Source organism: Vulpes lagopus, chromosome 12 (genome assembly GCF_018345385.1).
Source record: "Vulpes lagopus strain Blue_001 chromosome 12, ASM1834538v1, whole genome shotgun sequence".
Lineage (NCBI taxonomy): Eukaryota > Metazoa > Chordata > Mammalia > Carnivora > Canidae > Vulpes > Vulpes lagopus.
In genome coordinates, this window is record NC_054835.1 from 71,269,916 (window position 1) to 71,294,981 (window position 25,066).

Here is a 25,066-nt window from a genome sequence, read left to right on the forward strand (position 1 = left end):
TCAGGGGCACTTGGGTAGTAGCTCAGTTGGCTGTGTCCAACTCTTGATCTCAGCTCAGGTCATGAACTCAGGGTTGTGAGATCGAGCCCCGTATTGGGCTCTGAGCTGGATGTGGAGCCTGCTTAAGATTCTTTCTCTGCCCCTCCTCCTCTCCCTCTTAGAAAGACAAAAAAAAGACATCAACATGACACAGTCAAGTCACTTAGAAACTAACTTGTATAAGGGTTTATAATGCTAGTAACAATAAAAGCGGAAATGAAACAGCACTCAATGAGACTTTTCTATGTGCCGGATACCAATGCTTTTCATGTATTAGCTCAATCATGTTCCCTAAGTGGCAGACATTAATATTATACCTGCTTTGCAATAAAAAAAACCTACGAATCAAGGAGGTTAGGGTCCCACAAGTAGTTAAGTGGCAAAGGGGAATCTGGCTCACGGGGTCTGAATCCAAAGTTCACATCCTTAACCATTCCACTGTATTTTGTCACGTGTATCATTTTGGCTGCTGGGTGACCCAGAAGTCTTAAGAACTGAAGACAATTGGTAGGGTCCGGCCGGGGGTGAGCCTTGGAGACCTATCAAGCCCACGGTCACAAGGGGGTTATGGCTGTCTCCCCTACCTCCTAGGCTAGACCCTGGGGGAGGCCACTGGGTTTGGGCTGATGCATAGGATAAGTCGGGATCCTAAAGCATCTGAAAAAACTTCATCCCAAGAAAACTTCATCAAGAAAAGAAGGACAACCATCTCCTGGTTAACACGGGCCTTGAGACGTGGCATTATTCTTGCTTCTTGCTTATTCGCGCTCTACGGGGGAATGCCAGGTGCAGCTCATGCGTCTGGGGGTGGAGTTGGGGGAGTGGACTGAGCAGAGTTCATCATTTATAAAGTTGCTGGCCGAGCTCTGGAACTCACGAAGGGTGAGGGCTGGGGAGAGAAAACCATCCTCCTTCGTGCTCGGGCAGAAGAAAAGGGCAGCAGGCAAGGCCAGGGCAGGCAGAGTGAGAAAAAGCAAGAGGCCTCCGAGGAGGCAGGAGTGAGGGAGGCTCGCTGCCCCACATCACAGCTGGGTCCCAACGGGCCTGCCCCAGCCCTGGCAGCTCTCTCCTAGTGAACCAAAGGCTTGGTGGTGCAGAAAGGGCCAAGCTGCATCAGCTTATCCTTCCTGCTCTCAAGGGCCTCTGGCTCCAAAGCTCTGGCTTGTCCAAACTCAAGCAGCGTCTTGCTCTGGGCCGGCCTGCGCTCCCCAGCAGGGCTGGGCGTCTCTAACAAGCAGCCCGTCCCCTGGCCTCCTCTAACTGGGAGCCGCCTGCTGCCTCAGCATTTCATTCTGGGTCACAGGCAGCACAGCCTCCCCAAGGGGGGGTCCTTCGGAAGCCGGGGCTGCAGGGGAATTGCTGCAGCTGCTACTGAAGTTCACCTTTGGGTTTCTGTTCCCGGAGCACGAAGTTCTGAAAGCTCCCAGGGAGAAGGAGCGGGCTTTGCATCCTGCAGGCTCGGGCTTCCCAGACAAATTCCTAAAGCCTCGCTTCTGTGTGGTCTCTTTCAAAACCTTCTGAATGTTCCAGTAGATCTATTCCTTGATAAAATTTTCTCCCTCGCTTGGGGTCAGGCCAGAAGAGAGCAGAACAGATGTTAGATCTAAAGCTTTCCTGATTCAACCACTTGACCGCTGGCCCGTTCATCTGTCGTGATGTAAATGAAATGTCTTTGAGCCTTTCTCACTCAGGGAAAAGACAAGCCTCGGAGAAGGCGGAGACGTCCCTCCTTCAAGAAAAACAGCATGAAAGAAGGGAGTGATTGAAGTCAGCAGCATTTCTGCCTGTCAGAATATTAAAGTGCGCTCTTTTTTCCTCTCAGGAAGTCAAAATGGATTATGCTGGAGTCCTCAAACCCCTACAAGGGCTCGCCTTCTTTGGCAAGTCATCACCTGACTGACAAAACTATGCTTCGATCCCTAAAGAGAGTAGGCCTAGGATGAATCACAGCTTAGGTGTGGAGTAAATATTATCCCAGGCGGGAAAACAGAGGCCAGAGTGGTGCAGGGCCCAGACAGGGCCTAGAGCTAAGACTTCAGGTGAAAGCGAACACTCGAGCGAGTTGACAGTTAGCTTAGTGATTTTCCTCCTCCTTCAGTCCACTTGGAGTTACCCAGAGGCCTGGCAAGTGATCAAACACCACGCACAACCGTTATGCTCCAAGAGGTCCTGTTCGGGAAAAGATGCAGGCCAGCTGCTCCCAGCACCCTGGCCCTCCAAAGCCTCTGGGCTGCAACTGAGGAGACTCCCCAGTTTGGACCTGGAAGGAGAAGCAAGACTGAGCTCAGGTATCCATGAGGGGGCCCCTCGGATGCACTCCTGTAAGAAATACCATCTTTCATTGAATGTAATAGGACATTTATTATAAGGTACATCACCTTACCACAAAGAGCCAATAAACTAAGACGTCAACTTTGTTATCATAAAGAGTTTCCACTTTATGCTCATTGAAAGAACTCTTTTAGAGCTATTTACACAGGAATGTATCATATACCCCCCTCAATTCATCAAAGAGAAAAATATAAGCAAGATAAACCAATTAAAGTCTTTTTTTTTTTAAAGAATTATGAGACAGTAAGAGAGAGACACAGCGAGAAGAGAGACAGTGAGAGAGAGGTAGAGACAGAGACAGAGAGAGAAGGAGAGAGACAGTGAGAACACGAACAGGTTGAGGGTTAGAGGGAGAAACAGACTCCCCCCCTCCCCAAGCAGGGAGCCCAATGTGCAGCTCGAACCCAGGACCCTGGCATGATGACCTGAGCTGAAGCCAGATGCCCAACCGACTGAGCCACCCACGTGCCCCTTGACTCTTGTTTTAAACTGTTCATTTTGAAATAACTCTCTAGGTTTACAGAAGAGAAAGTGCAGAGAGCTGATGCTATAGGTCTACTGAACAGCAAGCCTATAAAATACGTAGATTTACACACCAGAAATGCGGTTTCCTGGCTGTGTGATGGCTGACCTTCAGGGCTTTATCTGGAAACTGGAGGACTCCCCTTACCTTCCAAGGCTGCTGTGAGTGGCAAAGGAGCAGACATCCACCGAAGCCCCCAGTTAACTGTGAGTTACCGACAAACATCAGTGACTCACCACCTACAAGGCCCCAAGGAGAGTTCTCGCCCCAAAGGAGTTTAGTCTAGTCAAGGACTCTTGACATCTGTTTGGTGCTGCACACTTCACAGCTATTTCATATCTGTTCTTTAATTTGACCTTCGCAATTAACTAAATGTGTCATTTCGAAGTTTTGAGGGTGCTGCTTTCTCACTGGAAACTCTACTTGGAACGTTCCGGCTTGTCCTTGGCCCTCCTAGTGTAAGTGAGTAAAGCCACAACCGTATGAACGCGGCTCTGTCAACACTGGGTTACTAGGTCTGTCTCACCAGGTCTGAACCATTCTTCCTTTTCAGACACAGAACTTCTGTGCCACCTCAGCCTGCTTCTGGGTGCGGCCCGGTCCACAGCTGGCTCCTCTCTCTGGTGACCTCTCTGGGTGGAGGCACTAGGTGGGGCGACCCCCTGCTCCAGCTGTTCCTTGTCAACCACACCCAGCCCTCCTTTGTAGAAGGGTAATGTCAATTCAATAAATAAGCTTGTTCAAAGGCTCCAGATCATTCTGCCATTAATCCAACTTGAGATAGAATCCAACTTTTTCAGGGGCACCTGGATGGCTCAGTGGCTCAGGTCACGATCCCAGGGTCCAGGGATCGAGTCTCGCTTCTCCCTCTGCCTGTGTCTCTGCCCCTCTCTGTGTGTCTCATGAATAAATAAAATCTTAAAAAAAAAAAAGAGTTCAACTATTCGAACTCAATTCACCATGAACTATTTATATCAATTTGAAGTAAAAAAGAGAAAAATCCTTCCCTGCTCCCCCACCCAAGATCAACCCTGGCTTTCTCCAGAGCTCTTCACTCTCTTTTGTAGGCTTTGTGGGCTAGTGGGGTGGTGGGTCTTATCCACCTGAAAAACCCACCCAGAAGAGCCTTGGGAAATCTTTCCTTAGACCTTTCTAGTCCCTCCCACCCACCTTTCTGAAGAGTAAAAGGTCTCACCGGGAAATCTTCAGAATCGCCTAAAAATAAGCTGACAATTGTTTATACAGTCACAAGCCTTCTCCCATCTCAAATCTTTCTAACAGTGCCACTCCTGGATCTAAATTACAAAAAAAAAAAAAACAAAAAACAAACAAACAAACAAAACCAGAAAAAAAAAGGTTACATTCATATGTTCCCTGGCTTAAAAGTTCTTTTGACAATTCAGGGTTCCTTTTTAATAGCTGCTAAAAACAAGAGGCTGTCTTACAATTAAAAACACAGATGAGGTGAGATCATTTGTGGGGTAGCTCGAGGTAAAGGAAGCTCCATAATCTTATCCACTGTGGGGAGGGATTTAGAATGAAGGCAGGCTGGCTGGCCTTGGGCTCCGTCCAAGAGAGTTTTGTCACTAAACTACTGAAAGAGAGCCTTATAAGGCAGCTTCTCGTAGAAGGCAAGTGTGCAGTAAACCCAGAGGGCAGGCTCTAGGGGAAGGATGGAAATCATATTTAGTGGTGTCAACAGATGCCTGCTTAGCTCAATCATTCTATCTCATAGCTCTAGAATATCAAAGATTTTAATTTTTTAAAAACTTTATTTGAGAGAGAGAGAAAGAGAGAGAGACAGAGAGAGAGAGAGAGAATCATGAGTAGGATAAGAGGCAGAGGGAGAAGTAGACTCCCCGCTGAGCAAGGAGCCTGATGCGGAGCTCGATCCTGATCCCAGGACCCCAGGATCATGTACCTGAGCCGAAGGCGGGTGCTTAACTCACTGAGCCACCCAGGCACACCAAGGATCAAAGATTTTAAAACTTGTAACAGCCTCTTCCACATGCTTCCCTTCCTCACTTGAGTTCTCTCAACTCTCCATGAGAGAATCTTTCAAACAGAATTCTCTCGCCTCCCAACAGGAGCAGTGTTTTTTTTTTTTGTTTTTTTGTTTTTTTTTTACGAGCAAATTCTTCCTACTGGGTAATCTAAATGTGCCTCATGGCTACTTAATTCCAGGCTGTTTAATTCCATCTCCTGAGGAATTGTAGAACGGGTCTGGCACCTTCCATTTAATAATAACTCATTCCCCAAACATGAAGAAACATTAACTTGTTCTTTGGATTCCTTTCCTAGAAAAGAATCTTAAGTCCTTTAGACCCTTTTCCAAGGCTGCCTATTAGCTTTTCTAAAGCTTCTTCAGGTTTTCAAATCTTTCCTGAAATGTGGTGATCAAAACTAGATAAAATAAGAAGGAACCAAGGCCCTCAGGTTTCTGTGCTCAAGAAGGACAAAGGAGGCCAGAAAAAATATTTAAAGTATTTCTATTGGGCTGGGGTAGACTTTTTTGGGGGGATGTGTCTTTTTCGGTTTCTGATTTGAAAAGAGAGAGAGGAATGGGGATTGTGGAGAGAAAGGAAGAGCTTCCAGAAATGAGCAAGGGGCTGTAATTCGGGAGCAGGGCTGGCTAATGAGCTAGTGACGTGAGGGCACTTTGTAAAGCGAGGCACAATGGGCTCCTCTATCCCAAGGAACACACAGCTTGTCACGGTAGGTTAGGAACCCAGATCTGACAATGCTTCTAAGATCTGAGAAACTTATTAAGGTCTTGTGAAGAAGTCTAGGCATCTCCTGTTGGGATTACTTTAACAGCTTCCTAATGGGAGTCTGACTGCAAGTCTTGCCCCTTTCCAGTCCATTCTAATGGTGGTCAACACAGATTTTTTTTTTTAAAAGATTTTTATATATTTATTTGAGAGAGAGAGAGAAAGAGAGAGCAAGCAAGTGGGGTGAGGGGCAGAGGGGGAAGCAGACTCCCCACTGAGCAGGGAGCCCAATGCAGGGCTTGATCCCGAATCTAGGACTCCGGGATCATGATCTGAACTAAAGGTCGACACTTAACCGACTGAGCCACCCAGGTGCCCCTACCAATAAAGATTTTTAAAAAACATAAATCCAACAGCAGCACTCAATAGGTCCCACTACTCTTGGGATCACCTCTAAACTTTGATGCATCTAAACTTCTCCATCACTGGACTCTGCCAACGGTCCAGCTGCCAGCGAACTGGACAGTTCGCTCTCTCTCTGCAAGGCAGCACCATGGAACCACGTGCTAGTCCTTCCACGGCTGATACCCTTCTCATCTCCCTTCTAAGTCCATTCCAACTCCCATGCCAGCTCTTCTGCAGCCAATTCCTGTACATTCTTGTCTCAGGACCTTATTTTCCCAGAAATTCTTTCCTGGCTCTTTTCCTACAAATCTGGGTTAAGGATCCCTCTCCTCTGGGCTCTGGGCCCATCTTATGGTAGAACTGTGTTAGTTTAACAAAGTATTGCACGGACTTCCATTCCCCCCATCCCTGCAGATAAACCAGACCATTAATAATTTTGGAATCCCTGTTTCAACTTTTGATAAAGTTCCACAATTCTGACACCAGTGCCAATTCTTTGACACCAGCAGGGTGACCTAAAATCCTTTTCTGACACTATCTACCTGGAGATAGCATAAGATCCCACAGCTCAGTCCCACAGGACTTCAGATGCCTATTGCAAGTCCAGTTTGCCACCTGCGCTTCTGGTTGCTTATAGATTGGTGGTTCCAACCACTCCCTCCTTGGGTTCAATTAATTTGCAAGTGTGGCTCACGGAACTCAGAGAAACATTTTGCTTAAAAAAACTATTGGTTTATTATACAACAATACAACTCAGGAAGAGCCAGACAGAAGAGATGTGTAGGGCAACGTATGGGGGAAGGGGTATAGAGCTTCCATGCCCTGTCCAGGAGGGCCACTCTCCCAGCATCTCCACGTGTCCACCAATCCAGAAGCTCTCTGAACCCGCCCCTTTTGGGTATTTGTGGAGGCTTCATCACTGTGTATTATTGATTCAATGACAATCATTGGTGATTGAACTCAATCTCCGGCCCCTCTGTCCTCCCAGGAGATGGGGGTGGGTGGGTGGGTCTGAAAGTTCCCACCCAATAATCAAGTGGTTGGTTCCACTGGCAGGCAGCCAGCACCCTCCTTGGTCCCAAAGTCACTCATTAACATAACAAAAACTGCCCTGATCACTCCCACACTTCAGAGATTCCAAGGACTTTAGGAGCTTCGGTGCAGAAACAGGGAGGATGATCACACATAGGTTCATTATAAATCATGGTATCGCAAGTTCATAACTCATTGGCGGCTGGTAATAGGACATGGACATTTAAATGATGGCCTATCAGCATTAAAATGAGCTTCTCAAAGAGTGAATGTTTAAAATCCATCAAACAAAATGAGTTTCTGAAAACCAAAATCTTTTACTGAAGCTTTTTCCATTTGCAGAACAGTTTCTGCAGCTCTGAACCTAATCCTTACCACAGTGGGGACGGAGAAATGTTGGGATTTGCGGGGTGGGGAACGTGATTACCTAATGTTAGAGTTCAGGATAGCCGGGGAAGGGAAGAGGAGTCAACAGTCAGATGTATTCGCTGGCCTGGACTTGAGGAAGGCACAATATACAAGGAGAAAAGAGAACAGGCAGGCAGGAGAGTCCATACCCTGCATTTCCAAATGGGAAGGCTCTTTCTTACATGGATTCTTTTGTTTAATCAACAAATATTTACAAAGTGTCCAATTATCTGCCAGCCACTGTATTTATAAATACTTATTATAAGGTGGAGTCCGTCTTCTTTTAGGATGCTCCTAGTGGGGGTGGAGGGGGGAGACAGACATTCAAAGAGCCCTTTGGAGACCATGGGGAATGCTATACTAACTAGCAGAGCTTGTTTCCCTCAGGAATTCTGGTCCCTTTGCTGAAATCCCCACATGGATCCTCCTCATGGCGTGGCCCACCCCACTTAACACCGCTCATCCACCCCTAGCCTCCATCCCATTTTCCTGTGGTGCATTCTTCACAGGACATGCTATCAAATGAAAAGGTTTGTTTCTGTCTAAAGCTTAGAGTAAAAGCCGTGAGAGAGGGATCTTGTTTATTTTAAGGCTGCTCGCCCTGAGACTAGAAGAATGCCTGGCAAATCCATACACTCATTCAACGTATGTTTAAAACACACTTGATGTAGGCATAGATCAGGAGCTCCTTTCCTCATGGAGCTTACTTTCAAGTTCCACAATGACAATGAACATTTATTGAGTACTTGCTATGGATAACCTCCACAACACTGAATTTTTTTTAAAAAAATTTTTAAGTCTAAATTCAGTTTGTTAACATACAGTATAATGCCCAGTGCTCATCCCATCAAGTGTCCTCCTTAGTGCCCATCACCCAGTTACCCCATCCCCCCCTTTCTGCAACCCTTTGTTTCCCAGACTTAGGAGTCTCTCATGGTTTGTCTCCCTAATTTTTCCCCACCCAGTTCCCCTCCTTTCCCTTATAATGAATCTTAACAGCAACTCTGAGATAGGTCTGGTTAGAATCGTTTTATTACAGGCGAGGAAACCCGGTCCCAAGAGATCAAGCGACTCGCCTAAGGATAAGTGACAGGGTTGAGATTCACACCCAGGAGTCTGGCTCTAGAGCTCAGTGTCTTACTATTTCTGCTAGAACGCCTCTTGCTTACATATACACAGTATGTCTGCAATAAATACTGTTGAAAAATGGCTGGATGCGTACAGAGAACCGAAGGAGGAGAAGGACATCATTATGGGGATAGAGGGTGGGTGGAGAAGAACGGGGGTGTTAAGGAGCTTCATGGAGAAAGGGACATGGGCCAGTTCTGGAAGGCCTGGCGTTCAAAGGGTGGAGAGATAGTGAGGGTGTTTGCACCCTTTGCATTATTATTGCAAATAATAGCATACAGCAGCGCTTACGGTGGCTGGACCATAAGGGGGTTGGAGAGAAGAAGCCAAAATAATACAGTTATGGTAAAGAGCCTCGTATGCGCTGCCAGGTATGAACTTGGTCCTAAAAGCACTAAACAGAAACCCAAGACCACTGAAAATGGAATTGCCAAGAAGCTCAGATTTAAAAGACCACAAACAAAAGGTGTTAACCGGGAACCCTGGGTGGCACAGCGGTTTAGCACCTGCCTTTGGCCCAGGGTGCGATCCTGGAGACCCGGGATCGAATCCCACGTCGGGCTCCCAGTGCATGGAGCCTGCTTCTCCCTCCGCCTGTGTCTCTGCCTCTCTCTCTCTCTCTCTGTGACTATCATAAATAAATAAAAATAATAAAAAAAAAGGTGTTAACCACGAAACGGAATGAAGGAGCACCATATTCTCTTCCAACTGTGTGATTTTATTATAGATCTCAGCACGTCTATAATAACTCCTTATTAAACTGAACTGTCAAATCCCCTCTTCCAGTTACTCATGACATCAGGGACCTCAGTAAGATCTAACGGCACTAACTTCGTGATGGCAGTTCCAAGGTTTGAGATTATTAGCTCATTACCTTCTGGACATATCTTCAAGAAGATGGCTTTGCCTCTTATCACAGGTACAGAAACAAGCAGAGGAAGATCTTTTCCTATATGGTTAAGTGGTGGTCTCAGAAAAGAAGGGGACGATTGGGAGTGTCTCCAGGGCTCTAAGGAAACCACTCAGGGAGGAGCAGTTGCAACCTGTATGGATCCTTTTATTTTTATTTATTTTATTTATTTTAATTAATTAATTAGGATACTTTTAATTAGCACGACCAGATCTGTTGGTGCATCCTTGGCTGTACAGAACACCGTGCTGATGTGTGCTAGATGCTCAATAAACTCTGGCTAACGAGATGAACAGCAATGCCCCCTTCCTCTAAATACTCCAGGAAGCATAACTCAAGTTTCTTCTTGGGGTGGAAATGGCTGGAGAAAGCTAGCAAACGCATTTCCTATTCTTTGCAGAGCCCCAGTACCAAATGGCACAGAAATAAACGGCACTCTGCCCGGCTTGCCTCTGTAATTGTCCGAACACATCCACGTCAGGAAAAATGTATTAACACGTATGGCTTTAGCCCCATTTGACTCTGTTGTAGAAAAGTACACTGGTTGGCTTCACATTCTCTTCTGCTTTCTCTGGCATTCCTCCCATAAATGGTCCCAGGCCCTAGACCCCATATCTCTAAATTTAGATTGGGAAGAAAAGGCTAATTTATGTCAGGGTTTTCAGTTTTAGGTGGTAGTTCTCTTAACATTCTGTGCCCCCCCCCCCCAAAAAAAGAAAAACCAGGTCCGCATCTTCATGGGGTTTGCAGTCTGGAAGGATGCTAAGGAACAGGGTGTACATGGAGGTGATAGGACCAGTTCTACAGGACTATCAGTCTCAAGATTTTATAATCCCACTGTGCATTTAGGGATGCACATAGCAGGAGAGAAAAAGGGATAAAGCTACCGGCCAGAACTGGCAACAATGCTTAAACAATCACCGAGCTAACCTTCTGCTCTGATAACCAGAGATTTGGGAAGACTATGGGGAAAAAGTCCCCTTGGACTGTTTCTAAGAAAATCTCAGTACGTGGAACGAGTTTTTAAACCCCACACAGGGGGATCCCTGGGTGGCGCAGCGGTTTGGCGCCTGCCTTTGGCCCAGGGCGCGATCCTGGAGACCCGGGATCGAATCCCACGTCGGGCTCCCGGTGCATGGAGCCTGCTTCTCCCTCTGCCTTTATCTCTGCCTCTCTCTCTCTCTCTGTGACTATCATAAATAAATAAAAAATTAAAAAAAATATATATATATATTTAAACCCCACACACTTCTCTTTTCAGGGTAGGACTGATAAATGGGATCCAAAAGAACACATGACTGTTGCTGTCGGAAAAGTACTGAGAATTATTCTGGGTGGTGATTTTCTAGGCTTAAGGTGACCATAATATAAACAGTCAACCGTAAGTTACACGATTCAAGGCTTTTGGGGGTGAACTCTGAAATCAGTGACATAGGACCTATCAGAGCACGGAGTTCTGGGAAGAACTCTAAAAAAAGAATCATTTGGAAAGTGTGGAGAAAGCCTGAGCTGTGCTTTAAAGAGGCAACTGCTCCTGTCATTTCAGGAGAACCGCCTCCCTTCCCTTGTTCTACACTGGCAGGGGCCAGAGAGGGGCTGCCAAGGTTGGCTCTGACTCTCCCCTGAAGTCACTGCCTATGGAAAATGTTATTTCAGACAGAGTTAAAAATCTCTGAGGTTTTTTTTTTTTTTTTTTTTTTTTTCTCCTTCTCCTCCTTACAAGTCCAGACTCTTATTTTATTTTCCCCTTTCTTTTATGGCAAGTCTGGACCTGCCCGGAATAAAAGCGCCTCAAAGGCATTCCTGCTGAGCAGCGCATCCTGGGCGATGAAGGCCCCAAAAGGGGACACGAAAGAACAACAAAACCGGCCAGAAGGTTCACCAAACAGGCGACACCGTTAAAACTTTCCTGCAGCAGTTTGTACTCCTGGCCCACAGAGAAGGGGCCAGACTTTGCAGTAAGTGAACGAAACCCGACTTGTAAGGGGCGCTCGGGCCACCCCGACGCGCGCGGCGAGCGACTCCGCGGGACCCTCACCCGGGCGCTCGCCGCCCCCCGCCCCGCCCCGCCCCGCCCCGCCGTCGCCCCGAGCCCGGGCGGGAGGACCCCAGAGGCGGCGGCGCCGGCGTCTCCCGCAGCGGGGGCCGCGCCAGCCGTTTAGCGCGGGCGGGGGGCGGGGGGCGGCACCGGGGTCTGCGCGCGCTCGCCCCGCCGCATCCTCGCCCCTGGCGCGCGCAACCGGCTTCCGAGATAAAAGCAGCAAAAAAGAGGAAAGGAGAGGAGAGGAGAGGAGGGGGGCGCCGCCCCTGCGGCCGTCGGGGCTCGGCGGGCGCGCTCCGCCAGGGGGAGCCGGGGCGGGGCGGGGCGGGGCGGGCCGGGGCGGCGCGCGTGCCCACCTTGCTCGCAGGTGCCCTTGCTGACCTGGGTGACGGCCTTGTCCCCGCGGCTCTCGGCGCGCAGGCTGGCGGCGCGCAGCTGGCAGCCGCTGGGGTAGGTGACGCCGTCGCTGCCGCACACCGGGTAGCGGCTCTTGCACACGCACACGCCGCCCCCCGCCGCGCCGCCGGCGGCTGCCCCGGCTTTACCCTTCCGCCTCTTGCGGCTCTTCACGCACTCCAGGCCCGGCGCGCAGTGCCCCCTGCCGGCGCCGCCGCCCCCGCACGGCTCGCCCTCGCCGCGCGCGCACACCGGGCAGCAGCCGCACGCGTCGCGGGTCTCGCCCAGCGGGCAGCCCCGCGGGGGCAGGGCCGGGCAGGCGGCCGGCTCGCAGGGGCCGCAGGCGTCCGAAGAGGAGGAAGAGGAGAGGGGCAGGAGCAGGAGCAGCACCCCGGCGGCGCCGAGCAGCAGGGCGCGCAGCGGCGGCCGCTCCATGGCTGGGCGCGGCGGCGGGCGGGAGCGCGACTGGGTCGGGGCCCGCGGGCCGAGCCTTAAACCCGGCGCCCCGCCCGGCCCGGCCGCGGGAACCACTCCCCGGGGCGGTCCCCCTCCCGGGACCGCCTGGCCGCCGCGCGCCGCTGCCGCGGGGGGGGGGGGGGGGGGGGGGGGGGGGCGGGGGGCGGGGCGTCCGGGGCAGGGGGCCCAAGTGCGGTTCCCGGCGCCTCGCCTCCCCGCGCCCCCGCCGCCCGCCCCCGCCGCCCGCGCTGCCCCCCGCTGCCCTCCGCTCCCCCCCGCTGCCCTCGCCGCCCCCCCGCTGCCCCGCACTGCCCCTCCGCTCCCCCCCGCTGCCCTCACCGCCCCTCCGCTGCCCCGCACTGCCCTCACCGCCCCTCCGCTGCCCCGCACTGCCCCCCGCTGCCCCGCACTGCCCTCACCGCCCCTCCGCTGCCCCGCACTGCCCCCCGCTGCCCCCCGCTGCCCTCACCGCCCCTCCGCTGCCCCGCACTGCCCTCACCGCCCCTCCGCTGCCCCGCACTGCCCCCCGCTGCCCCGCACTGCCCTCACCGCCCCTCCGCTGCCCCGCACTGCCCCCCGCTGCCCCCCGCTGCCCTCACCGCCCCTCCGCTGCCCCGCACTGCCCTCACCGCCCCTCCGCTGCCCCGCACTGCCCCCCGCTGCCCCGCACTGCCCTCACCGCCCCTCCGCTGCCCCGCACTGCCCCTCCGCTCCCCCCCGCTGCCCTCACCGCCCCTCCGCTGCCCCGCACTGCTCCTCCGCTCCCCCCCGCTGCCCTCACCGCCCCCCCGCTGCCCCGCACTGCTCCTCCGCTGCCCTCACCGCCCCTCCGCTGCCCCCCGCTGCCCTCACCGCCCCTCCGCTGCCCCGCACTGCCCCTCCGCTCCCCCCCGCTGCCCTCACCGCCCCTCCGCTGCCCCCCGTTGCCCCGCACTGCCCCCCGCTGCCCCCCGCTGCCCCCCGCTGCCCCGCACTGCCCCCCGCTGCCCCCCGCTGCCCTCCGCTGCCCCCCGCTGCCCCCCGCTGCCCTCCGCTGCCCCCTGCTGCCCCCCGCTGCCCCCCGCTGCCCCGCACTGCCCCCCGCTGCCCCCCGCTGCCCCCCGCTGCCCTCCGCTGCCCCCTGCTGCCCCCCGCTGCCCCCCGCTGCCCTCCGCTGCCCCCCGCTGCCCTCCGCTGCCCCCGCTGCCCCCCGCTGCCCCCCGCTGCCCCCCGCTGCCCCGCACTGCCCCCCCGCTGCCCTCCGCTGCCCCCCGCTGCCTCCCACTGCCCCCCGCTGCCCCGCACTGCCCCCCCGCTGCCCTCCGCTGCCCTCTGCTGCCCCCCGCTGCCCCCCGCTGCCCCCCACTGCCCCCCGCTGCCCTGCACTGCCCCCCCGCTGCCCTCCGCTGCCCTCCGCTGCCCCCCGCTGCCCTCCGCTGCCCCCCGCTGCCCCCTGCTGCCCTCCGCTGCCCCGCACTGCCCCCCACTGCCCCCCGCTGCCCCCCGCTGCCCCCCGCTGCCCCCCGCTGCCCCGCACTGCCCCCCGCTGCCCCGCACTGCCCCCCGCTGCCCCCCGCTGCCCTCCGCTGCCCCGCACTGCCCCCCGCTGCCCTCCGCTGCCCCGGGCTGTCCCCCGCTGCCCCGCACTGCCCCCCCGCTGCCCCCCGCTGCCCCCCACTGCCCCCCGCTGCCCCGCACTGCCCCCCGCTGCCCTCCGCTGTCCCCCGCTGCCCCCCGCTGCCCCGCACTGCCCCCCGCTGCCCTCCGCTGCCCCTCCACTGTCCCCGCCGCCCCCTCGCTGCCCCCGCCCGCCCGAGGCCCCCCAGGCTGATAACCTAGTGAAGTCTCCAGGGGCTCGGCCCCGGCTACTGAAGACGCGGCGGCTGGGAAGCTCTTAAGAACAATCGGTGCTTAAGGCCCCGCATGGGGTTTGCTGTCCCCATTGGCCACAGGCTCCGTGTGGCCTTAGGTGCCAGGCTAAGAGGACAAATCATGGCCAACCCTGTGCTTTCTTATGCCAAGTCAAGCTTTATTTTTAAAGATTTTATTTATTTATTCATGAGAGACACAGGGGGAGAAGCAGGCTCCACGCGGGGAGCTCATCGCGGGACTCGATCCTGTGACCCCAGGATCACACCCCAGGCCGAAGGCGGCGCTAAGCCGCTGAGCCCCCCGGGCTGCCCCCAAATCAAGTCTTAAGCGTGAGTACAAACCTGAGGGAGCCGTCTCACTGCCTTAGGTTCATTCTGGATTGTGCTGGCTCCCAATCAAGAGAACGGGGCACAGCTGCATGTGCCCACTGGAGGCACCTGCAGCAATTGTCACCATTAATCCCATGAGATTTTTAATCTAAACCACTGGCGTTTCTTCGTCTTTCTGTAAAGTGCGCTGCCAACTGACCCTTAAAGCCTCTTTTTCTGAGAGCCTGCCCTTCAAGTCTTTCCTATGCAGACATTTAAATTCTTTCCATTTTTATCCAGCATACAACACTGCCATGTGCATCGTTCTGCATGTCACCTTTTAGTTCTTTAGAGTTCTTTCTTCTTAGCATAAATCCAAGGATTTCTAGGATTGCTAACTCAAAGTGTGCGGTCCACCATGCCACCGGCAGTATATGGATGTCACTCTCATCGGTCTTACTAGGATTCCTGTAAACTTTTTTTGGAAATTATGCAATTGCAAAATGTATTCAGGGAGTAAAAAACCAAGCACCCTCCTGACCAGAAAACCTAGCAGCCCTGCTTTTTTTGGCCTCAGATTTTCTGGAAAAGTGGCACTTTCGTTTGAAAGGTTATATGTTGACATGACAATTGTAAAACGATGAAAAGTCTTTGGAGAGAGTTTCCTTAAATATTCTTGCCTTTGTCCCACTGTGAGATAGAGTTTCGGGACCCGGTATACAGTCCCAAATCGAAACGAGTGCAGATTGCACTGATTTTTCCTCTTCTGTTGCAACATTATGAATTCACTGGTCAAGGTCCACTAGGTTCATGATGACCCACTATGACTATCTGCTGTAGTTTTAGGGTCCCCAGAAGCTGATCCTGAGAACAAGGATCCCAGTTCAAGGAGTTTAGTTGAGGGGCCACATAAGGCCACACCAGTTGCACCGGGTTTTGGGGGAGAGGTTTGGGAGCGGGTTAGAAAGGCAGGCGGTACAGGTGCTTATCAAGTTAGCTCCCAGGTGGGTGTGCAGCCAGATGAAGCCCTCAGGCTCTACAAGTTTGGGGTGGGGGGCACTGACCACAGCTGTGTGGTGTTTTGAAACCCGGCATCCAAGCCAGCAGTTAGAAAGCAGGCACATGGGACAGTAGAGTTCCTTTGGGGGCCCTCACTGCCCAGCGAGCGGGAGAGAAAGCGGGGTTCTCATCATTGAAGGGGGCGCCTGGGCTGTGGTGACAGCGTCAATGCGGAGCACCTGAAAATAGGAACAGAGGTGGCTACTCAGAGGAAGAAGAAACGGCAGGAAGATGGAGCCTTTACAAAGAAATTTGGCAACTCCTTGCTTCCAAGAAAGAAGACGTTGCCACCTATTCAGCTTCAGTTCTAGTGAGATGAAAAACCTGGGTGTTGGAGAAGGGATTATGTCATTTGCAAATAGAATTTTATGCTTCCTCCTGTTTAATCTTGATACCCTCTATTATTATTATTATTATTATTATTATCATTATTATTATTTGCCTAATTGTTCTGGTTAGAACCTCCAGTATAATGTGGAATAGAAGTGGTGAGAGTGAGTGACACCTGGGTGGCTCAGTGGTTGAGCGTCTGCCTTGGGCTCACGTCGTGATCCTGGGGTCCTGGAATCAAGTCCTGCATCGGGCTCCTTCTGCATACCACAGATGAGGCAGCTTAAATAAGCAGAAATTAATTTTCTTCCAATTCTGGAGTCTCGAAGTCCAAGATCAAGATGCTGGGAGGGTTGGTTTCCTTTTTTTTTTTTTTTTTTTTTTGAGGGTTGGTTTCCTAAGGGTATAAAGGTCCTATTCCTACTGCAGACAAGGTGCCAGCCACAAAATACTAAACACCCCTTCCCTCACTAAACAAGACTGCTACTTTATCTAAATAAAAAATTGGGAGAAAAAAAGTCTTTTACTTTACCATTTATTATTTTTTTTACTTGGATCTGCCTTCCCTACAGATAAGAGTTATTGAGATAATCAGAGAATTGTTCCATTCAGAGTAAACTCCTGCTTCCTCCTTAGACCTTCCCCCAAATTACTCAAAGTCCAAATTCTGTAATAGGTTCTTTCTAACACCCTCTTAACTGTGGGAATCCCTCAGTTCCATATGGAGCTCATTCTCTCTTCTACAATGAATAAGAAAGCCAATTATTTGACTACAGGTGTGCTCCTGGTGGCCTTTGGATGAAGGGCAGTGGCACATGAGAGATTTGCCCTCCAGCTCCTTTTCTGTCTTACTTGAGCTCAACATTTTCCCACCCCGACCCATAACACACCCCCAAACCCTCTGCCAATGGATCCATGTACCTGACAAGCACCCTTCTTGGTGGGGCATCTCCAAGACTCCCCGGCCAGCACACTTCAGTGGCATTTATGGGAAGCTCATGGAGCCATGCGGCCTGCCCTGCTGTGTCCCTCTGTGCCCTGCCTCTCCAGCAGATATCTAACTGGAAAATGGAACATCTGTCTCCCTTTTTCTGGAAACACCACAGATACATTGGCTGCTCCCCCCACCTTGGCTTCTTTGGGTAGCCGGGGGTAGGCATGGAAGCAGAGGAGAACCCACCTGTGTCCTCCACTAGGCTCTCACTCAACCTGCTTTTATAGAGTAGGGGTTAGTGTGCTGGGTGGGGTTGATTGTTGTAGGCCATTTAGCACTGAGGAGCACTCTGCTCCAGTTCTTGCTGGCTCTTTTCTAGAATGTGGGGAGACACATAGCATCTGTGTTTTGGGGGTATGGATCCTGCTCCATTTCCAGGCACAGGAAAAGTTGTTCTAACTAACAGTCTGTTGTGATAATTATTCATCATCTCTATCATCATTTCATTTTCTCCTCCTCTCCCTCCCCTTCTTTCATCATCGTCAGGAAGTAGATTGTCAGGTGGTGGGAACCGGTGTGGATGATGATTCCAGCCCAGATAAACAGCACGTGAAAAGGAGGAAGCCAGTGGAAATGATTTTGGCACATCCCAACAACTGGAGAAAGTCCAAGATAGCTGAAGCAAGGTGTGTGGGAGGAGAAATGACTCTGGAGAGAAGGCAGAGAGGAGGTGACCAAGGGTTTTGCACACCACGCCCATGACTTTGGACTGGAGCTTTATAGATGGCAGTGAGCTGCTGAAGGATGCAGGGGAGACGCAAGATCAGGTTTGCAGTGTAGCAAGGTTGGTCCAGAAGACAGGGATGGATTCACATAGGGATAGATTTGAAGAAGGAGTGTAATTCTTACAAAATAGGAGCTACCTTTAGTCTTTGTAGTGTCTTTATATAAATTAGAAAAAAGCTCCCCCCCCCCCCCCCCGCCCCCGTGCCTGCCACCCAGGCAGATGCAGTATAGAGAGAGCAAGACTTGGCAAGTAGATGGTGCCTTTGTGCCAAGAAGAAGTCGCCTCTTCCTCCTGGGAGGGGAACCAAGCCTGCACCAAAATATAGGGCCTAGCAGGTGATGGGAGGGCTGAATTTCAGCCTCACTCGCTTCCTGTGTGCACACTGCACAGACGTACAGGGAGGCCCAGCCCGGTGCCAACATTGTGTCTGATACAGAACTGGCACTGACTTAGAATTTTTAAAAAGTCAGTGGGCGAGAGAGAAGACAGCAGGGTAACTACTAGTGCCCACTACAACTACCATCCAGGCAGGAATCGATGAGGGCTTCAGGTGAATTGTGGTGATGGGAAGGGATGAGGTCCATCCTGGACACTTTCGTGAGCAAAAGGGAGTACTGTTCGCAATTATGCTGGGACAAACAGGCATAGATCAAGATTGCCTGGGACAAGAGGGACATGCAGTGACCCTATATAGAGGATGAGAGGTTTTTTAAGACGTTAATACACAGGCCTCTGAAAGTAACTGTGAGAGGAAGGCAAGAGAAACCTTGACATTTCTGGCCTGGAAGACCTGGTGAAAGCTGCTGTTGGCACACTGTTGTGTTAGGAGACGATGATGAGCTTGATTTTGGACATGCTGATTCTTTATAAAACCAGGTCTATCCTCTTTGGATAGTTCTAGAAAGGTAAAGGGGGGCCTCCCTAGTGATCATATCACATTGTTGCGGAGACATTGCCGGAAATTTGACTTAGAGTCAGCCCTTGACGTCGGTTCTCTCTCTGTTATATGAAGACCCTCGATGATACAATCTCATTGTTTAATAAAGGACAGAAACCGATTTCTTATCAGCATTCCACATCTGATCTCTTAAAAGAGCTACAGCTATGCAGGGAAATAGCTAATGATATAATTGAAAAGGCATTAAAAGCCTATAAAATTCAATGTTAGAGACACAGAACTTGAAGGACTCTCTAGAGGTCACTGAAAGCGAGGTGAAGCTGGAGCATGCCATTAGCCCGGATCATGAGTCATCAGGGGCACAGAGACCCCTGAAGGACTTTTAGAGATCATCAAAGGAGATGATCTCTCTCAGATTCTGCTCTATTATTTGACAACCTTTCAAGATTTTGGAAGGTCACTGAATAATAAGCTAACTTCCAAATACACACAAGTGCAAAGAAAATTTAGGTTTACGCTCTAATCCTCACTATACCAGATATATCACACGGGGCTGTTAAATCTCTGGGAGCTTCATTTCCTGGCTTCAGATTCATTATTTTACACTTTAACTTTGAATTAGCACGGACTTTTACATTTGCATCCCCCTATAAAATAAATTAGAGAAGCATTGCTTCTTGTGACAACAAGTAGAAAGAAATCTCCTTGGGTTATTCCATAATTAGGCTCCATCCTTTTTTGTTATGGGGGAAATGGTATGATCATTTGGTGGTAAATGATGCAGTGCCCCCATATTAATCTTCCAGTTGCCCGATTCCATAACTCACCTTGGCAAAGCAGAAAAATAAAAAATAAAGAATGTCTCCTCATCATTGTCAGAGGCCCCAGAGACTATCAAACAAGGATGAAAAAAATATTTTCAGAGAATAAGTGGTTCAGTCACAAACTTAACTGTGAGGAAAACTTTATGCTTCTGAGGGGGTTATCTGGGTGTCTGAAAGTCTGTGAGGATTTTTATCCCGAGAGCTTTGATCTTTTCCCTTCTGAACAGATCATCAGCTAGGATGTTAAGATGTTGAGTAACAAATTTTCCTTCACTGATATTGCTTTTTTCTTTTTCTTTTCTTTTTTTTTTTAAACTTGTTAAGGGAGTAGAATAACAACATTCCTTTCACTGGTGCTAAAGATTCACTTTTTAAAAAGCTGATAACCGAATGACATGACTGTTACTTTATCTACTACAGCAGTGTACCTGGCTGGTGTCAGCCTCTTGGGTGAGTAGCAAGCTAATTCCAGTGTTGTCACCATCTAGAGCTATCAAGTTTCAGATCCAGATCCCCAATGCCAGGGCACCTCCCTCATTACTGCCTTCTCATAGCATTAATGTTTTATTAAAATGCTTGCTTTTTAAGAGAAATGTTGATATGCCAGATTAAAGGGAATACTGGAAAAAGTCCCTCTTCTTTTGGTTCTTGTTGAGTGGAATTCCCTTGGGTCACTTGAGTATATTTCTATGCCTTGTTGAGAAGTAACATTTTTAGGTTTTCTCCAAGGTTCAGAGGTGAAATTTTTGTCCTCGTGTTACTTGGCCTCGGGTTCTGGAAGCCCATGAATGTACTGGTGATTGGCTTGATGGGGGGTCGGGGAGGTTCCCCAGTGATTTTCTTATTGCAGAAAAAGTAATCTGGGGAATCAGATATTCAAGAGAGGGAAGAGAGGATACAACTCTAGGAGAAAGGAACTCGTGTCTCCTTGACCTTTGGTGAAATTGCTCATGTTCTATGTGTGATCCCGGGTCTCTGGAGTTTGGAGGACAGGCTAGCCCACAGCTGGGGAGTCTACCGGAGGCTTGAGCAGCCCCCAGGGAGGGAAGTAGACCCAACTGAGGTGTCCTGTTAGTACACAGTGGGAATATTAGGAGGGGCTTTGACAATGTGGCGACAGTGACTCTGTGGGAAGCCTTCCACCTTTTTAGCCATGGCATGTCCCTGTGGTGATGGACGTTGGGGAGTCCAGGAAATTGGCTTAAGGTGGGAAAGCAACACTGGCCAGCTTCATGTGCCTCTCAGAAGACGGCTCGATAAATCTGTTTCGGTTATTCTTAATGTAATTCTATACCACAAGCATTTGCAAGAAGAGGCTCACTGGGGACCCAGTTAAAGCTCTTCTCTGGTCTAACTGCATCAAACCCATTAGAACATAGGAAATTTTTAATCTGGGCCCCTTGAGGCAGCCCTGGTCAATCGAAGGTTTAGACCTAAATAAATCCTGTTGATTAACCACCTTCAGTGGATAAGAAACACGCCAGACTGCTTAAAAATTTTTGAAAGTATTTTAAATTTCCCAAAGGGCATCTCTGGACTTGCCCTTTGACCTCGCTGATACCAAACTCAAAGACTCCAATGTCCCGAGTGCGCCATCCTCTCTAGACGTCTCACACCTTGTTTCTTCCTTCTGGAATTCCCTAGAGAAGCTGAGCGTTTATCTCATTCCCCAGAACCTCTTCTCTCTCTCTCTCTGGGACTGAACCCCTCCTCCTTTGTCTGGTTCCCTTCTGAGAATTGCACTTGGGAAGCACAGCCAAGCCCCCACTCGACTGCGCAGTCTGTGGTGGGGTCTGAGGCCCACCTGCGGGTGTAGACCTTGGGGTCCTGAGCTGCAGGAGTCTCAGTTCTTATCCCGGGTTGGCTGCTCGCGGGGTCTACTTTCACTCTTCTCCACGCACGTGTGCATACTGCAGGTGTGCTTCTATCTGCTTCCAATCTCTAGCTGGATTTGGCCTCGAGAGCTTCCTTCCCTTGGGTGAGGACATCGCATCCCAGCCTCCAGCCTTTCCGGGTCAGTCCACCCTGTCCTGCTCTGCCTTTGCCCAGCCCTTTCTCTCTCCCGGGACTTTCAGGGTGGGAGGAAATGACTGGGCTCCTTTGGAATTTGGCCGCCACAGTCTTTTTCTCTCTTCTTTTTGGGTCTATTTTTAAAACAGTTAGTGCTGGAGGGTTTTTTGGGGGGGGGGGGGAACAAAAGTCCTTCTCAAAGGGCAGAGGCAATCTGGTCTGAGTCCCAGAGCGTCCTCATACTTTGGGTCTCTGCTCACACATCAGGGTCTGTGGGAAGAGCCCTCTCTACCCCTCAGGTCTCGCAGTGGGTTCCCCCCTGGGCCCATCTCCTGTCTCAGCTTTGTTGCCGGATCTAACCACCAGACTCTGCAATCTCAAGGAATGGGTGGCTTTAAAAACTGATTTACTATTGCTGTATTTCTAGCACTCAGCCCAACAGGTGGACACATGCATGAATGAATGCATGAACGAATGAGTGAATTCATTGGTTAGCTGTTTTCTAAGACATCTCAGCACCACACATTATATGTGTATGTCGATTTAAATATAAATATATATAATTTTTTGGTTCCCTTTCTTCTTTTATTCCAGTTTCTAGCACTTTCTAGGCCTACAAGCTTGAGTAAGTAGCTTAACCTCTCTGTGCCTCAGTCTTCTCATCTGTAACATGAGGATAAGAATAGAATAGTTCCTTCCTCACAAGGTAGTAGGGACATTAAATGAGCTAGTACACTTAGAGTACTTAAAACAGTGCTTAGGACATAATGAACCTTAAGTAAATGCTATTATTCAATTATTTCCTGTGCATTCCTTGGTGTTTTCACAGGATTGCTAAACCAATGATTTTGTCAAAATTGATTAGTAGACTAAGATCACTGTTGGACCTTCCTGTCTCACTAGGTGTGGGGGGAATTATGTAAACATGGATTAATTTTTTTTTCTTTACTCCTTCATTTGATTCCTCTCTTATTTTTCAGAGGTACCCAGGGTTGGGGCGGCTGTGGGGTTGGTGGGTACCTCTGTTGGTGTCCCGTAGGGCTAAATGGCTTTGTGGGTCACACTTAGAATATTAGAGATACCTAATATTTGCCTTAAGTTTGAAAATATTTCAGTAATGGGATGCCTGGGGTGGCTCAGTGGTTGAGCATCTGCCTTCGGCCCAGGGCATGATCCTGGGGTCCTGGGATCGAGTCCCACATCAGGCTCCCTGCATGGAGCCTGCTTCTCCCTCTGCCTGTGTCTCTGCCTCTCTGTGTCTCTCGTGAATAAATAAATAAAATCATTTAAAAAAGAAAATCTTTCAGTGGTTTTATAAGTTCCCCACCTCCCCACCCCCCTGCTTTCGAACAACCCTATTGTCAGCACTGATGAAGTTAAAATGGTGAGTGGGACAAAATGGAAACTGGTTTATGTAGCGCTGGTCTTTCTTACCAAACTGGCACAGCTTACCAGCTGGATCTCTGAGCCATCTGCTGAGCAGAAGGTCTCTGGGGGAAGAGTACTTAGTCTTGAAAAGCAAAGTATCCTCTACACCCAGGAGTTCTCCGCCTTCCTGCTTGCTGCCTTAGGATCTCCCCAGGTTTGGGGATTCTCATTCCTCGTTCTTTTCAAATAAGCGATAAGGCAGAGAGGTTCGAAGGCATCAGACGGGCTTCCTACTGCTTTTTAATTCTCTATCTCAGAGAATAGTAAATGACATTTGAATATTCCCCACCCTGGTTTCAGCCCCCTGCTGGTGAGATACATTTTTCCCAAAGGCTAAGCAGTTCTAGTCCTTTCACTTTTAAGGGGAAAGTGCACACAGAGGGTTCTGGGCACCAATGGGCTGATGTGGAGCGCTTGGGGAGGGACCCTCCCACATAGCAGAGGTGGTAATGTCTGCCCTGAATTTAATCATCCCATTTGAAGCAGGTTCATAGTTAAGTTGGCTTCTGCCTGAAAGTAGCAATATTGAACTGCAAAGTAGCACAACTTTTCTTGAGACAGGTATCTCCTGGGAATCTCAGAAACGTTACATGCTGCCTCTGGTACAGTATTTGTCTTTTTGGAAAAGGTGCTTGCCAATCTCAGTGTAACTTGCTTAATATTTATAGATTCTCAGTTTCATCTTTTCTTCCAGGGAGAGGAATTTTTATTAAGTTCATAGTGAGTGTCAAGGGGATCTTAGGAATTTGATCAAGCAAGAGTCTGAATAAGAAAAGCCAATAGATGCTTTGGAAATGCCTGGTCATTCTGACCTTGATAACGGAGGGGATGGTGGTATTAACTTTCTATTGCTGCATAAAAAATTAACACAAGTTTGGTAGCTTGCAGATTGGCTAAAATGAGTGTAGGCTGGATTGGGTTCTTATATGGAGATTCTGGGGCAAGACTCTACTTCCATGACTGGAAGTAGATTATTGATTATTGGCAAAATTTAGTTCCTGTGGTTGTAGGACTAAAGACCCTGTTTTCTTGCTGGCTGTTGGCTGGACAGCTCTCTGATCCTTGTGTGTGGCCCCCTCCATCTTCAGAGCAGTCATAGCAGTGTTAAATCTTTCTAGAGCCTTGTGTCTCTCCAACTTCCTCTTCTGCCACCAAAGAGAACTCTGCCTTTAGCAGGTCACATCATTAGACTAGGCTTACCCGGATAATCATCCTCCTGCTTAACTGCAGGTCAATTGATCAGTAATAATGTAATTCTATTGCAAAATCTCTTTTACTTTGTAATGTCACATAATCATGGGCATGATCTATCATCATATTTATAGTCCTGGCAATTAGAGTGGGAAATCTTGGGTAGTCAGTTGAGATTTCTGCCTACCAAAATTGTCAAATGCTGTTTTCTGAAGATAACTCTTCCCTGAAGCCAAGCTCTGTGATTTCTCTTCCTGGCTTTCGTGTGCCTGGGAACCTTGCAGTTTGTTACCTATGCCCTATATCTTATCAATGGCATTTTTTTCCTGGGGTTCAAAGAGGGGGCTAATCTCCCAGGGCACTGATACTTGGGGCTCATCTGTTGGCTTGGACTTTGAGGTTTGGTGTTGTAAGCAGGCATCTTTGCTTGGACCACACAAGGAGAGATACGAGACGTGAACAGCAGTTAACAGAACCTCGGCTAGCCTCCAAACTTGTGTGTTTTAGTGTTACAAATAAATAAGAAATTGCTGCTGTATTCACAGACCAACAATTATCTCATTAAATAACTTCTTAGACCTTGATTTAGCCATTATGAAAGATGCTTTGATAAAGAACATCTGGTGGTGTTTTCAATTAAATATTATACTACTGAACTTTGATTAAAAACTGATTTAAAATTTTAATAGCCCCTTCTTTAGACGATGGCTAAATGTAAAAAAGAAAAATGTCACTTATTTAAATTGTTTTTTTCTTCCTTTGTTGCTCTATTTTAACCGGATTCCCATTAATGACTGTTTAAAACCCACACAATTTTGGATGCAGTAAATCTAGATGCATAAATAAGATTACCATACCAATACTGCTGTTCTCACTCTTTTACTATTGATACCTCATTTTATTTTTATGCTTTAATTAAATTGAGTATATTTTATGTTTCAGTTTGCTTTAAAACAACTGCAGTGCATATAATTGACACTATTTCATCCTTGTTAGAAAGTGCTGAGTTGAATTAAACACACCAGCTCCATTTCCTTTTACATTTAATCTGTGGAAAAACTAAGAC

The 25,066-nt window shown here is 49.7% G+C and overlaps 1 protein-coding gene and 1 long non-coding RNA gene across 2 annotated transcripts in view; one reads left to right on the plus strand and one right to left on the minus strand.

Moving 5' to 3' along the window:
- IGFBP7 (insulin like growth factor binding protein 7) overlaps nt 1-12,397 on the minus strand; it is a 69,540-nt gene extending 57,143 nt beyond the window's left edge. Inside the window, exon 1 of the mRNA XM_041725589.1 lies at nt 11,885-12,397. Within this exon, the coding sequence (XP_041581523.1) occupies nt 11,885-12,359 (475 nt within the window). The 5' untranslated portion in view covers nt 12,360-12,397. The remainder of the gene's footprint in view (nt 1-11,884) is intronic.
- LOC121473348 overlaps nt 10,992-25,066 on the plus strand; it is a 37,212-nt gene continuing 23,137 nt past the window's right edge. The window contains exons 1-2 of the long non-coding RNA XR_005983141.1: nt 10,992-11,091; nt 11,252-11,445. This is a non-coding gene — a long non-coding RNA (uncharacterized LOC121473348). The remainder of the gene's footprint in view (nt 11,092-11,251; nt 11,446-25,066) is intronic.